The sequence below is a fragment of the Tamandua tetradactyla genome, chromosome 1 (genome assembly GCF_023851605.1).
Source record: "Tamandua tetradactyla isolate mTamTet1 chromosome 1, mTamTet1.pri, whole genome shotgun sequence".
NCBI lineage: Eukaryota > Metazoa > Chordata > Mammalia > Pilosa > Myrmecophagidae > Tamandua > Tamandua tetradactyla.
In genome coordinates this window covers 124,421,811-124,437,875 of record NC_135327.1, presented here as the reverse complement: position 1 = coordinate 124,437,875, position 16,065 = coordinate 124,421,811, and the positions used below count along the sequence as shown (strand labels likewise).

At 34.1% G+C, this 16,065-nt stretch overlaps 1 protein-coding gene across 17 annotated transcripts in view; it reads left to right on the top strand.

Annotated features, from left to right (window-relative positions):
- The window catches only part of AKAP9 (A-kinase anchoring protein 9), a 206,743-nt gene that overhangs the window by 78,881 nt on the left and 111,797 nt on the right, over positions 1-16,065 (top strand). For 15 of the 17 annotated variants that reach the window (XM_077116955.1, XM_077140571.1, XM_077149718.1 and 12 more), the window contains exons 11-16: positions 448-586; positions 1,300-1,415; positions 4,126-4,234; positions 4,686-4,881; positions 11,942-12,038; positions 13,045-13,131. In XM_077116955.1, the coding sequence (XP_076973070.1) occupies positions 448-586; positions 1,300-1,415; positions 4,126-4,234; positions 4,686-4,881; positions 11,942-12,038; positions 13,045-13,131 (744 nt within the window). The remainder of the gene's footprint in view (positions 1-447; positions 587-1,299; positions 1,416-4,125; positions 4,235-4,685; positions 4,882-11,941; positions 12,039-13,044; positions 13,132-16,065) is intronic. The other 2 variants (XM_077164310.1, XM_077159079.1) reach the window with 2 other exon arrangements.

Sequence of the window (16,065 nt, the reverse complement as noted above, 5' to 3'; positions counted from 1 at the left end):
ATAGACTTCTATCATTTCTGGATTTCTGAAATTTCTGGTGCTATTTCAAGTGTAATTGGCATTGCTTGATGTTAGACTAGGATCAAAACTAAAGTGGTAGATTAAGGTACACAATATATTTCATTATTAGCAGTTGAAAAAAATTATAGTTTTTTATATGATGGAGATTATCCATACTTAACTGATATAAGAAGACTCATGTTTTATATATACATACTTACATATATATATATATATATATATATATATGTATGGAGAGATAGGAAAAGATTTAGACTTGGTTATTTCTTTTGCAGATTGATTTCATATGTACAAGACTGTTTTCTTACTGATTTTCTGTGCCATTTTGACTGTTTGATGCCTGAAGAAGAATAAAGTTAAAGATCTTCATAGGCTGAAATCACATTTTTTAATTCCTATAAAACCATCCAATTTTGTTGTTAACAGACTTTATGCAGTATCCTTGGTGAACATCATAATACTCCTTTAAAATGTGAAGTAAATATAGAAGACAAAGAAAGTTCTGGTGTTCACACTTCTGAAAATCAAGAACCACAATTACAAGAATATAGATATGACGTTCAAGGTAATAAAGCTTAGCACACTATTGAACAGAGTAATTTTCTTAATGGATGTTAAGCTTTTATTTTTAATAATTATTTAATCATTCAGCCAGTTTGATTTTATCCTTTTAATGTATTTGTCTTTTCACATTCATGAAATCTTATATTTAATATACATTTTAACTTAATAACTATGATATAAACAAAATGGAAGCTGTCCACAGGTTTCCTTGCTTCTTTATCTTTATCCTTTATTCCTGTACTCCCATCTTTTTCCTCATTCCTATTCTTTCCTTTAGCTTTTTGTACCATAGATCCAAACCTGTAAAAGTTATTGTATTTATCCAATAAGTTTATATCCGTAGTTCATTTTTTTTAAATGAATAAAAGAAAGTTTTATATCTTACTATAAATCCTTTATTTGTTTAATAAATCACACCCTGAATTATTTAATATTTTGGTATCCTTCGTAGGTAAAATATTTGCTACCCCTGTCTGTTTGTATGCAAAAGGAACAAAATGTGTACAAATTAATACCAAAATTAACAGACTTTAATGTGAAATTCTCAAATTATATTTGTAACAGGAGTTTAATGAGATTTCAGTTTTTGATTGCTAAATATCTGAGATTTACTTTTAGTGGGCAGTTTTCTGAAGTTATGGATATATGAATAATATTTATTAAAAACAGCAGACTACGGAGTGAAAATATTCTGATTGTTCGTTTATTATGTAGACTTTCAAGAAAACATGCAAACTCTTCTCAACAAAATAACAGAAGAATACAATAAACTCTTGGTGCTTCACACGCGATTAAGCAAGGTCTGTGAAATGGAAATGAATTATAATAAGGTTTGCATTTATTGTTTACCTGCTGTTCTCTAAGCTGCTTACCAACCAAGAATTAAAATTTCTGAAATAAGTGAACATGAAAAAGGAGATATATTTGGGACATATTGCTGAGAGAGTAATGGGCCATAAGATTAGAAAAGAGACTGTAATGAGCTTTGGATGTTATACTGGCCTTTTTCTTGTAAACATTAAGCTGTTGGAAATTTGTGATCATAGACTACACATCATTAGGTTGAAATTTTAGACAGATTTATATGTTGGAAATGAAAGGTAGAAAAGAAGAAAGGACAGTTCATAAGATATTTTAAAGAACATAAAGAATTTGATAGTTGTTGTGGGGGAAGAAGGAGAGAAACAAGGCCAAAATGACTCGTTTTTCCTTCATCCTGTGTATCAACAAATCTCTAGCCTTATATGTCTGTATAGCAGGATACAGAGTTGGTTATTTCAGGGGTCTCTAAGACCACTCATGGGTTCAGTGATTTGCTAGGACTCTTAAGACTCAGCATATAGTTGTAATCACTGCTAAGAGTTTTTACTGCAAAAGGGTATGAAACAAAATCAGCAAAGATTTGAAAAAGCACATAAGGTGAAGGCTGGTGGAACACAAACACAAACTTGGAAGATCCTCTCCCAGAAGAGTCACGTAGGACACACTTGATCCCTCTAATAGTGTGTCATGGCAACGTATATGAAGTGTTGTCTACCAGCTCATCTGAGCCTAGGAGTCCATGGTAGGTTTTGTTGCCTAACATGTACCAAAATCCAGATTCACAGAAAGAAAGCTGATATTTAGCATAAACCATATTGCTTACACAAATAGTCTAGGCATAGTCTGCCACTCCACCATTTAAGGAAAATTTTACATCATTGTAGATAACAGTGTAGAGCTAGATGCAAAACAAGGCCCAAACTTGCAAGCAGACCTTTCTAAGGATAGGCAGTCTTAAAATTGCTATAGTAACTTTCCTGTTCAATGATTTTCACATTTTAACATAATAATTTAACCATAACTGCATAGGCACCCCAGAGGTTGGTTGGGCTGAGAGTCAGGACTTGACTGCCTAACCTATTAGCCTCACTTTCTAATCCACCTCCTCCTCCTCCTCATTTTAGCCATCCTAAAATATTTAGAGTTTCCCAAATGTACCCTGGTTTTTCACACTATTCTTTCTGCTTGCTACTTCCCCTCACTGCTCCTCTAGTCTGCCTTTTATTTTCCTATTGTTCATCCTGTATCATCTCCTTTTGCTATCTTCCTACACTTGAACATTTCATCCTCTGTTACCATAATACAAGCTCATATTTGGGCACTTGCTTTTTTCTGCTTTTTAAAATATTTGATTACCCTTTTGTCTTTCTTCCATGTTCCACAGTTCCTTGTACAAACTTGTATTTGTACCACAGTACTTCTCATGTTATTATAATTATTTGTTTACTCTTCTGCCTCTTCCATTAGATTGTAAATCCCTCAGAATTAGGGAGTTTATTCTGTTTATTTTTATTTCTCCTTCTTAGCACATGCTTACTTAGTACCTCGTAAGGGTTTAATAAGTGTTTTTTGAATAAATAGTAAAGATGAGTAAAGACAAAGAAAGACTGTGCTGAAAACTAATGACCAGAGGAGTAAACTCCTTGGTTGAAATGTATGCAGCAAGTGGATATGGGGTAGATGACTAGGTAACTGCTTCCACAGTATTTTTTACTCATTTTGTCCACCAAATCCAAACTCTCCCCTTGCCTTCGAGGTCCTCTGTTATCTGTATCTGCCTTATTTATCTAGCTTTGTTTCCCAGAAATCTTATTCAGATTCTCCCCTCTAACCAGATCACGGTCTTCACTTCTTATTGCATAGGTTATTCTTTCCCAAATGCTCTTGTTCTTTCTTCCTTATAGCCTTTTAAAATCCTTGCCCCAAGTGGTCGAGGCCCAAATCAAATTTGACTTCCTCTGATGACTCAGATTTATGTCAATCTTTCTTCTCTGTCATTGCCCCTAAATCAAATTTTATAATTTACCTCATCCCTAATTGTTTAATTTTGTTTCCCCCAACTAGTTGATAAATTCTTTGAAGAGAAGAGATATATCCTATTTTTGCTGATTCTGTATTCTTATTAGCCTTTTTACAGTGCTGGCCACATAGTTGATGATTATTAAATATTTGAAGAATGAATACATTAATATACATTGGCATTTTTTAATATCTGACATTGCTGTCTGGTTTTAATCATTAAGGAATTAAGTTGCAACTTACCTTTTCATTATTTGCCTGCTTTGTAATAAAGAGCAGCATATCAATTACCCTGTGGTACATAGGGTATAATCAAGTATTCTATTAGATATATTAAATGAATAATAGTTATATGAGTTGTATGAATTGAAATTTCAGAGACCAAGCCATATTATAAATACTATTATAAGGTTTCTACCAGAATTCTGTGCAGTGGCTGCTTTTTGTACTAAAATAAACTTTATTCTGGATATCTAAGCACATTAAAGTTACGAATATAATTTCAGTGTTATAAAGGGAATGGGACGTGAATTACTTTGATATAAGAGAATATGGAATAACTCAGAAAGGAAAGTATTTGTATCAAAGTTTCAGAATGTTAGTTGATTTTGAAAGAAATTGTATATGTTAAGTTGCCTAATATAGATTTTAAGATACTAGATACTAATTTATATCACTGCTTTTCTTCACAAAATTCAGGGACAGCAGACTGGTGGCATGAAACTTAAATTTGCAGAAGGAAATATACTAAAAGAAGAAATGGAGTTTTTATCAACTCATTCTCAGATAACCGATTTGCAAGACATTGGTAAATTTTTATTTTATACCACAATTTGGTAGTTTTATACCAAATATTGAATAATTTTATTGTTTGCTTTAAAATCTGAGACAACCCAGTTATCTTGGGCATTTCACTGTAACCTTCCTATTCTCAGTTTTCTCATTAAAATAAAGGTTAGGCTACTTATTTCTTTGATCACATCCCAGTTCTTACATTCTATGATTCTAAATTGTCATAAACTTTAAGACATAAAATTGGTAGATTTAGTGGCACTACAGCCATGAGCATTGAAGAAATAATCTTGAGTTATCTTATTCTCTTATTTTTTTGTTTTCATCAATTAGAATGAGTAAAGTATAAACCTGACTTATTGCAAACACAGTTTTTTCAAAGAAGAATAAATATTCTCTGCAAAAAACTGTTACTTCAGTAAGAAATTTATATTGAAATGTGCATTTTCTTCTATTCATATAATAAGATTTCAATTATAAAAGCAAGTTATCTTCTCTGCAAGATATTGAAAAAATTAAACACCTCAAAGAACAAATTCAAGAATTAGAAGACCTCACATCATCTTTACAGCAGCAGTTGAAAGAAGCTGAAAACTATGGGGCAGAAGTTCATTGTTTGCAGGAGAAGCTTCAGACTACTAGTGAGTCCACTCTTCAGTCAAGGTATCCATCTACTTATAATTTCATTCAACAGTGGTTATAGCTTGTAACAGTTATAGTACCATCTCAGAATGGTTGTTTTAAGAAGAAATGTAATTTAAGCAAAGTTGTTTGAAAGAAATGGGTTGTAGCAATATCAAGATAATACTATATCTTAGGAATGTATGATATCAATGTTGGTGGAAACCAAAGGCATTTTATTACAGGAATTTTACTTATGTCTTTATGTTATAAAGATGCTCATTGTTATTAATCTGAATTAGATCAGGTGGTTTGCATGTATTTTTTATTTTGTATGCCTAGAATATGAAATTTGATCATTTCCAGTCAGTGACTGGACTTGCTCCACTTGGTTGTCTAATGTTCAAATTCCCACGCCCAAAAATAGAACTACTGATTTCCCCTCAAAATTTTCTCCTCCCGCAATCATCTCCATCTACATTGATTTCTTTATCTTTTATACCACATTTCCAGTCTATGAAGAAATCTTGTTATCTTTACCTTCAAAATATACTTAAAGTGGACCACTTCTTACCATCCCAGTGCTATCACATGGTCCATCCCATCATCATGTCTTACCTGGCTTACTGTTAACCACTAATCTCACTTCTTCTACCCTAGCTCCTCCCTAAATGCTGTTATCAACACAGTCAATACAGCTGTCAGAATCTTTCTAAATTTAAGACAGATCATATTACTCTTGCCCCCTGTTCTTCTGTCCTTACAGTGCCTTACTAGGTCCTACATGATGGGTCCCTGTTACCTCCCTGCACCTCCTACAGACTCACTTGTCACTGACTATTCTAAAGCCATACAGCATCCTTGGGCTCCTAAAACACAGTGGTATGTGCCTGCCTTAGCAACTTTTTGTTGGCTGTTTTTCTTCCTGGAATGGTCGTTCTCCAGCTGTTTGTGTGTTCCACACCTCCATCCAAAGAAAGATCCTTTGGATCTTGACTCAAATGTCATGTTCTCCTGAGGTCTTTCCTGATCACTATTTTAAATTAAAACCCTCCCAAGCACTCTAAATTTTACTTTCCCACTTCATTTTTTTTCTGCATTACTTAAAATGTCTTTTATCTATTGTAATATATTTATATAGTATATATATTTCAAGGGAGTTTGTTTCTGTTTTTTTTATTTTGTGTCTTTTGTAATGGATTTTAAACTTTATAAAGATGGAGATTTTGTTTAGGTCACAGATGTATCCTAAGGACCTAAAAATTCCTTGTATGTAGTAGGTGCTCAGTAAATATTTGTTAAGTAAATGAACAGTTTATAATTTAGTTGAGAAGTTTGCCGTCTGTATATAACTAGCTTTACAAAACCTGTAGAGATTTAATCTAACATTGGCTGACTCTGCTATTCTAGGTTCTAGGCGCTTGTTATTAGAACCCAAGACAATTTTTTTTTTAATAAAATATTTAGTGCCCATGCATCTTTGGAGACTGTCTTTTTCTCCTACTTTTATTCAAAATCTGTATGTACACTTAGAAATGTTCATTTAATAATAGTGCCTAATAAAGCTCCTACTTTCTTTGACATCATTTATTTCCTAACTTGGCCATGTATCATAAATGCCAGGGATTTTTGAAATTTAATATTATCGTATTTGGAATTACAGATTACAGGGTTTTACATTGGAGAGTCAGGCTCAATAGTTTTGAGATGGAACCAGTAAATTTGTATTTTTGATAAGATAATTCTGATGCAGGCAGTCCATGGACTGACATTTGGGAACCACTTTAGACTTTCTCATATGTCGAATGAAAATAGGTAGGTGACAACAACTCTAATATCCAGCCACTGTATTTCAAATAGCCCTTAATTAGCGATGCTTTTTTTTTTATTCATTAGCGATGAATAAAAGGGCAGTTTCATGGAAATGTGGGCTTGTATTGTAGTTTCTGCATTTGAGCTTCTGCCCACTCACCACCCTCACATAGTTTCTATTCATACTTAGTGGAAATGTGTTGATAGTATTTTTCAACTAAAACCATTAATCCTGCCCGGCCCCCTCCCCCCCCCCCCCAAAAAAATAGATTTTGTTATTGCCATACAGGCTCCTACTAACAGTAAGAAGTTATTTTGTGTCAATATTATCACATATAACTAATAAATTTTGAATAAAGAACATACTGTTTTCCATATGTAGACTTGAAATAGTCTAAGAAAAATAATTGAGTCATCTGTTTAACAAATATTTGGTTACTTCATTTTAGAAGCCTGTTGGAAAATAGTATGGGATTGGAAAGACTGTGGGCTTCAGAGTCAGACAGACCTGTATTTGACCCCTGATTGGACAATTATTTAAACATCTGTAAATAATAATAATGATAATAATAACTGCTCTTAAGACTGTGAGAATTGTACAAAATAGTGAGTGAGTGGAAACAGCCTTAGCTAGGATGGCTTGGAGAAGGAATTTTATATATATCAAGTGCCCCTTTCCTTTAAGGGACTTCAGTCTCATAATTGAAATGATAATCATCCACAACATAAAAATTTGAAAAGGTAATGGTTAGATAATATAACAAGTTGATACAATCAAAATACTGGGATTTAGACCTATGTCTGTATGGCTTTTTCCTACTGCCCATTGCTGTACTTTTCTGTGACTGCTTATTAGGTTGGTGCCAGTGGAGATGGAAGTGAAGGGATGAATGTGATGCACTGTGATGGGAGGAATGTTGGGAGCAAAGCAGAGTTAAGTAGCAAAGATAACTCCATGTTGTTTGAGCCTGGAGAATATGGAGAATGATAGTGCTTTAACATAAATAGGGAAATCAGGCAGGGAGAGAAGAAGCAGTTACCTATAATAAAAGGGAAGCAGTTCTATAATAACTTGCTAACTCCCAACCAGGACCATCCCAGCCAATCCTAAGGGACACCTAGGACAACTTATAGGATTCCACAAGGGTTCCAGGCACTAGAGTAACTTTCCAGAAACTTAAAACCTCCAGATGGGTCCCTGGTCCAGATAAGTCCTGCAACCTAGTCCAGCCTCTCCAGAACATCAGATAGTTTCATCTCCCTACCCCATATTAGTGGCAGACCCTTCCAGTGGCAAAAATTTAGAATTGCCATTGCCCAAACAACCTGAATGAGAGGTATGGAAAGATCAAAGGTAATGGTGGAATTATACATAGAAGGTAGGACTTAACAAATGAATATGAATGCTGAATCATTAAATTGATATCTCATTTAGTCTCCAGTATTTTAGAGCAGCTAGAAGTAAAAATCTAAAATTGTGAAATTGTAACCCAGGTCAAAGTCTGAGATATGTTCTACAACTAATTGTGGTGCTGTGCTTTGAAATTTATAGCTTTTTTGTGTATATGTTATTGTTCACAAAAAAGAGAAGGAAAAAAGCCAATTCTGATGATAAAAAAGTATGTAAGCCCTCTAGCCTCCTATATTCTGGAGCAACTAGAAGGAAAAATATGAGAGGATCGTATGGTATCAAACTCTGGAATCTATCCTGTAACTACTTTTTGAAGAGTGCTTTGAAAACTACTGCTTTTTTATTTCTTTGCTTTGCATATATGTTATTCTATACAATAAAAAAAGTTTTTTTTAAAAAAAGGGAAGCAGTGAGTTCAGTTTTACTAATATCTTAAAATACAGACAATTTTAAAAGTACTGTCAAGTTCTGGAAAATAAACTGCAGTTGTTTAATTTGTCCCTAGTTTAAATTCAGGAAAAACTTTTTCATATGTCTCAAAGATCTCTCATTTTGCATAGTGAAATTTGATAATTAGATTTTATTCAGTTACTCTTACCACAAAGCTATTTATATATTAATAATGATTAGATTACTGGTGTTACCATTGCAAAGGTATTATTGAAAAAATAATATTAATAAAGATAGGCTATTCTGTAGCATCCTTTATGTTAACCATTTCTAATGTCCAGACCCAGTAAAAAAAGAATTCTAAACCACACCTGGCCATATCCTTCTGTGCCTAGCCCTCACCCATAACTTTAGTGGTTGGGCCTTAGGGCAGGGATAGGCTGCACAGATAGAAAAATATAAGGCTTTTTGGGTTTGGAAGTTTTAGGTGAGGGCCATGGAATTTTGAGAGTTCCTATGCTCTTCTTTGAACTATTTCTAATTATTAGATTTATTTTACTAAAAGTTGTGACCAGGCCTATTGGAAAAGGTCTTTGCTCTTTCCAGAGGCAGTTCTTTGGCATTTTTGTGCTGCCTTAGGAAACTTCCAGGTGCAGTTTCTTTCTAATGTCCCCCTTTGTTTACAGTAATTACAAAACTAAGGTTTTTGAATCTTGTCATTCAGAGTTTTTTCTCTTTTACTTCAGAAGTACCAATTTATATATTTATGTCAGGCACCTAATTATTCTAAGCAGTTCAAACAGAGCTCTTTAAGAATTTTCTTATTGTTATTACCATCCAGAGGTATGAGATTGTACATTGAAAAATGCATAATATAGCCCAAAGGTTTCCTTTTTAAAAGAACTTCTGCAGTCAATAACCAGTTACAAGCATTTGACCAATACAAATGCAGGAGCACACCAGTAACTAGACTGAACACACTAGCCAACAAGCATTAAATACTTAACACACCAATTAACAATTAAAAAAACATCAACTTTTTATAGGTAACACTGGCTAGCATTTAAACAGGCTTACTTAACTTCATTAAATATCAATTACTTGTTAGATTACTCATTTTTTAGGAGTACAGTCAACAAGCAAATATAGGTCAGGGCCTCAAACCCTATACAGAACACACACTGAATATATCAGTTAACAGTTAGACACAAAACACTTATGACACCAATTTAACAATTAACCAGTATCTAGGTAACACACCAGCTAACACTTAAACAGGCCTATTTAGTTTCATTAAACACCAGTTAATTGTTGAATTAGGTCAAGGCTTCAAATCTTCTACATTACTATACCCAGAATCATTGTGGAAGTTTGACCCTAGCCTAGGTCAAGGGGACTTGAGCCTCCTGTTTACTCCCCGATCCACTTTTACCCTGATGACCCACTCACCCCAGTCAGACACCAATTTACTGTTGGATTACATGGCTTCAAGTGCTGTGTAGTATGGTACCCAAAATCAGGAAGTAGAGCAAAGGGATCATTGTGGAAGCATGACTCTGGCCTAGGTCAAGGGGATTCGAACCGCCTATTTTACTCCCTGATCCACTGTTACCCTGATGACCCAGTCACCCATTTTGACATCCAGACCTGGAACTGAAAACAGTTTCTTCTTTGAAGCTTTTCAAGGTGCCCAAAGTTTCTGGAGTGCCAGCAGAACAGAGAAATCCTGGTTGCAGAGCCTCTAGACTAAATTCAGTCCAGCTGCCACAAAATGCTCTGTTACTTGCTTACCTGCTCTGCCAGGGCTCCAGAGATTCGGGCATTTGTCCCGGAGGGTTGCCAAATTGTTACTGGGCAAAGGCCAAGAATTCTTTTGCCCAACGCACTCAATAACCAATTCCTGAGACACTGGGGTTTCAAAGAGAGAAAGAGTTTATTACTACACGTGTAGTAGGAGAGCAGATAGCTAATGGTCGAAAATCTGCCTCCATGAATTCAGTTTTAACCAGACTTTCTTTTTTTTTTTTTCAGTTTAGCATGAACAACTTTAAGTACTGTAAAACTTAAAGAATGAAGTTATTGTGGACTATATAGCTCTTTAGTTGAGCCTTAATGACTGGATAGCTAGAAAATAGAATTGAGGATTTTCTAAGCATTGAACATAAGAATCAAGACATGAATCCAAGGATCAGAATAGTGTATGCAAGGGGCAGTGAGAATAGAGAGACAAATAGAAAGATAGAAGAAGCAAGAAAAGGCAGAGAAGAAAGACAAGGGAAATGAATTTTTGAAACATGTAATGAACATAGGACGTGAAAACGCAGTTTGTAGCAGTAGAGTTTTAAATAACCAGCAAGCATTTCAAATGTCATGTAATCTCAAAAACAAAGATATGCATGTTCTAACAAAATTTTAAGATTGTTGCCAGTCTTTGTTACTGAGATTTTGAGAAAACACTAAATTTGTTATGGGAGTAATACTAACACAGCGTTTTGGAATGTGGCACTGTTTTAAACATTTAAACCTAACAATTACTTATAAGATTTGATACACAAACATCCACAGAAATGTGCAAACATATTTATCGAGAATCTGTATTGTAGCTTTGTTTATAATAGTGAAAATTGGGAAACAACTTGTGATTCAATAGTAAGGGGTTAGTTATGTAAGTTATGAAATGGGATGATGACATAACTTGTATCTAGCCAATTTTTGGCAAAATGAAAGGAAGAAGAGATTAGGAGAAAGAAGTAAGGAACAGAAAAGGATGAAGAAGGCAGCATGGGTACACATGAAAATGAGAGTGAGAAATTCTGTTAGCCAAAAATGAAAATTATAATTTACCCCTTTTATTTTTTCACCATGGTTTCTAAATACCAGTCTCACCTTATTTTTAAGATTCAAGTTAAGCATTTTTAAAACCTTTTTTTCTTCAAAGTAATGAATGTTTTTTAAACAATGCAGAATGCATAATTGGAGTAAAGAAAAGTGTATGAATAGTTTGAATGTAAAAACCTCAGAAGTGAATATGTATAAAGTAAAAATCTTCCCTCTACTGCCACTACTCTCCAGTCAGCTGAGGAAATCATTGTTAATTTTGATGTGCAGTCTTTCAGACTTTTCTATGCATATATCTTGTTAAAAGTTTTTTAAAAGTGAGAGCATACAGACTTTTTTTAGCTAATAATATAGGTAACTTTTTAAAGATGTACCTATAGATAGCTCATGTCATATATTTTAAAGTAGACTTTATAATGTGCTATTAAATTCATCAGTGATCTTTTAAAATATTCTGTCATTCAATTTAAGTGGAAAGCTGACTCAAAAATGTAATTTAATTTACAGTACCTATAACACTTGACTATCATTTTTGCTTCCCCTGTTCCAGTACATATTTTATGCAGGCTAGTAGTAGTTACTACATTTGGACTAGTAGTAACACACACACATACGACTATTATCCTTTTACCCTTTTGTATTTACGTTTAGCTTCTCCATTGATTCAGTGGGAATTACTGAATCTGATGTACAGAAAACAGTGTACCCTGGAAGTTGTCTTCAACAGAACGTTGATGAGACAATAGAGGTATCATATCTTTTAAACTATTATGCACTGATTTTATTTTTCTTACTATCATTTTTATATCTGTGGCTTAGTAATTATCACATAAATATTTGCTGAAAAGTCAGAGTACAGTGAGAATAATGGGCATATTACCTTATATAAAAGACTCAGAAGAAGATGTAAGTAAAGAATTTAATGTATTCTCATACCACAGAAAAAAATACAGAGAAAATTAAGTTTGAATTTTATTTTAAAATAGTCTAAAATTTGTCTTGTTGTATATAGCATGTATATATCACGTTAACAAATTACTTTCAGTGTCCTGACCAATATAGATTTTCTTCTCATCATGTGAGGTGGCCTCAGCTATCTCTAGAACAGTGTTTAGGAATCCCTGCAATCTAAGATGGTTTAAGGGCAGCAACAGTGGATGAGCCTCCACCAGCACAGGCCATCTGATATACAAAAGCCTCTCATCCTTTGAGATATATGCCATTTAGCTAAACCACCCTCTGCCTCTCCTCACCATTGTCTGTACTCTGAATTTATGGCCATTCTTCTCAAACCCGAATTGCAAAACCGTGGTGTTAGATTTTTAGCTCCTGATTCCTAGAGAAAATTAAGATTGTTGCTCTTCCTCATTATGGATACAGTGGAGAAATATTGGCCACATTCTTGATTCTTCCAAACTCATCTCATGTGGACTATCTGGATGAAATTCAAATAATCTGTAAATGGAGAAAACTTTTCTTGCTGAGAACATGTTTACATTAAAAAGTAGTCTGTGGTTTTTCTCTCTCTGCATCTTTAATCATTAAGTTCACAGCAGTGAATACAATTACTTAGAATTATTGACTAGAATTATTTTTAATTAAAAGAGCAAAAGTAAGATTTATTTTTTGCAGAAAGTTTCTAGAAGTTTTCTAATAGGTAGTGATATTTGGAGGACATTTGAGAATAAAAGCTTAAAAATAAGTGGGTAATAAGTGGTGTAAGTAAATATGTCATGTTTCACTTTTTAATTTAGTTTTCTGGTGAATATGGAGTGAGACAGGATATGATTAAGTTGCTGGAAAAACAGTACCAAGAACGATTAGAAGAAGAAGTAGCCAAGGTAAGTTTATAGTTTATCTTGAAGATTGACACAGTTTATATTCCATTGAGGCTTTAAAAAACATAGGTTTTACTGATGGTAATACACTTTAGTTTTTGTTATAAATTTTACATGTATAGTTCATCTTTAAATAGTCAGATAGAGAAATGCTTTTAAGTAGAGTGTTCTGAGAATTATTCTCTTGCTGTAGAATAGTAATTAGAAATTTCATAGAATGCCTAAAATAAGCCTTTGTATATCTATTACCTTGTGAGTATGATTGAAGGAGTTTAGCCTTCTTTGAAGGTGGGGAAAAGGTAGGATATGATAAAAAGGTGATTGTCTCTCCAGACATTTGTCTTGCTCCACCCAGAGAAGTTAATGTGATGTTAGTTAATGACTGCAGATAGTGAGAGAGGATTGCCATTCAGCATTAGCACCTGGGCAAGAAGAGTAGTTTGTCAGTGTGAATTTTGATCATCTCTACAACTTTAGCTGTTGCGCCCAGAGTAATTTTTTTATACTCTTATGTATCAACCATATCACCTCGCCTACCACTAGGTTTCCAGTTCTTTCATTTCTATATTCCTTTTAAAACACCTGTCCCTCACTGGTATTGTTATATTGGAACAGCTGAATTATGAGTTCATCTGCTTACTTATTTTTAATATTTTTCAACTGTTCCAAGATAACAATCTCTTGTGGAGTATATGTATTTTAAAAGGAAGAAGATTAATGCACTACACAGGAAATACGTAAAGAATTAGGGAAAACATAAATGGGGCGAGGGGATCAAAATGCAAGGAAATTTGAGGGTCATAGGATTATTCATTTACTGTGGCTGACCTGAGTATTTAGTTCTATGCTTGCTGGAGATCAAAGTGAAAAGTGCCAGCTACCATTATTTTTATATCACTCTAATTGTGTAATTCTTCGAGGAAATCAGTTTTCTCCTGCACTTAGCTCTTAAATATACTTCTCAAATGGAGTAATAGGGAATCATAGTATAGTAAGAGTGTGAGACTTGGTTTAGAATATACCATGCTTAAAATTCTCATTTTTCTGGTATAATAGGTAGATACAGTGAATTAAGAAATACAAAACACCTGGCAGATCACTTAATACATAGTGCAGGCTCATAAATGATATTTAAAAGTAGTCTTATTACTGATAATGATGATATAAAACTGTTTTTTAAATCATCTCACATTCAAGCTGATAGCAGAGCACCAAAGTGCAGGTCAGTGAAAACTATTCCAAAGGCAGCCAACAGTGGTCCAAGAGATATTTGGTAGCCTAGCTGTGTCCTTGATTACTATACTTTGATAATATTAGCCACCAAAACTAATGGGATTGTGCTGTGCCCCTTAGCTAAGAGACTGGAAAAAAGACTGAGAACAGCTGTTCTAGAAACACAGGTTTTACTAATATAATACAACACGTTAACAAAACAAAGGGAGAGCAACACATGTAATATTAACTGATGCAAAAAAGGACATTTGACAAATCCAGCATCCTTTCCTATTAAAAAAATGTAGAACACTAGGAATGGAAGGAAACTTCCTCAACATGAGAAAGGGCATGTATGAAAAGCCCACAAGTAATGTTCTACTTAATGGTGAAAGACTAAAAGTTTTCCCTCTTAAGATCAAGAGCAAGATAAGGTTGCCCACTGTCAATACTGTCATGCAACATTCGTTGTACTGGAAGCTCTAGCCAGAGCAGTTAGGCAAGAAAAAGAAATAAAAGACATCCAAGTTGAAAAGGAAGAGGTAAAACTTTCCCTATTTGCAGATAATGTGATTCTCTATATGGAAAATCTATAACAAAGCTTTTAGAGCTAATGAAAGAGTTCAGCAAAGTAGTGGGGTATAAGATCGGCATGCAAAAATGAGTAGTGTTTCTGTATGCTATTAATAACAAATCTGAGGAGAAAAATCAAGAAAAAATCCTATTCACAATAACAACTAAAAGTGTCATATATCTAGGAATAAATCTTAATGAAGGATGTGAAGGACTTGTACACATAAGACTATAAAACGTTGCCAAAAGAAATCAAAGAAGTTCTTGAAGACTATCATATAACTATATAGCATTTACATGTGACTGTGTGATTGTGAAAGCCTTAAGGCTGACATTAGTTTTAACCAGTGTGTGGACAGATGAGTAAAAAAAAATAAGGACAAAAAATAATAGGTGGGGATAAGAGGTATGGGATGTTTTGGGTGTTCTTTTCAATTTTCATTTTTGTTTTTATTTTTATTCTTATATATTTTTTTGAGTAACAAAAATGTTCAAAAATTGATCATGGTGATGAATGCACAACTCTGTAATGATACTGTGAACCTTTGTACACGTCGGGTGATTGTAGGGTATGTGAATATATCTCAATAAAATTGCACCTAAGAAAAGGAGAAGCTAAGCCAAAGAGTCATCCCCAGAGAACCTCTTTTGTTGCTCAAATATGACCTCTCTCTTGAAGCCAACTCAGCAGTTAAACCCGCTGCCCTCCCCGCTACATGGGACATGACTCCTAAGGGTGTAAATCTCCCTACCAACATGGGAAAGAACTCCAGGTATGAGCCTAGACCCAACCTTGTGGAATTGAGAAATGCTTCTTGATAAAAAGGAGGAAGAGAATGAAACAAAATAAAGTTTCAATGGCTGAGAGATTTCAAATAGAGTGGAGAAGTCATTCTGGAGGTTATTCTTATATGTTATATAGATATCCCTTTTTAGTTTTTAGCATATTAGAATAACTAGAAGGAAATACCTGAATCTGTTGAACTGTAATCCAGTAGCCTTAATTCTTGAAGACGATTATATAACTATATAGCTTTTACATTGTGACCATGTGGTTGTGAAAACCTTGTAGCTGACACTCCCTTTATCCAGTATATGGCCAAATGAGTGAAAAATAAGGACAGGGCGGGCCACGGTGGCTCAGCAGGCAGA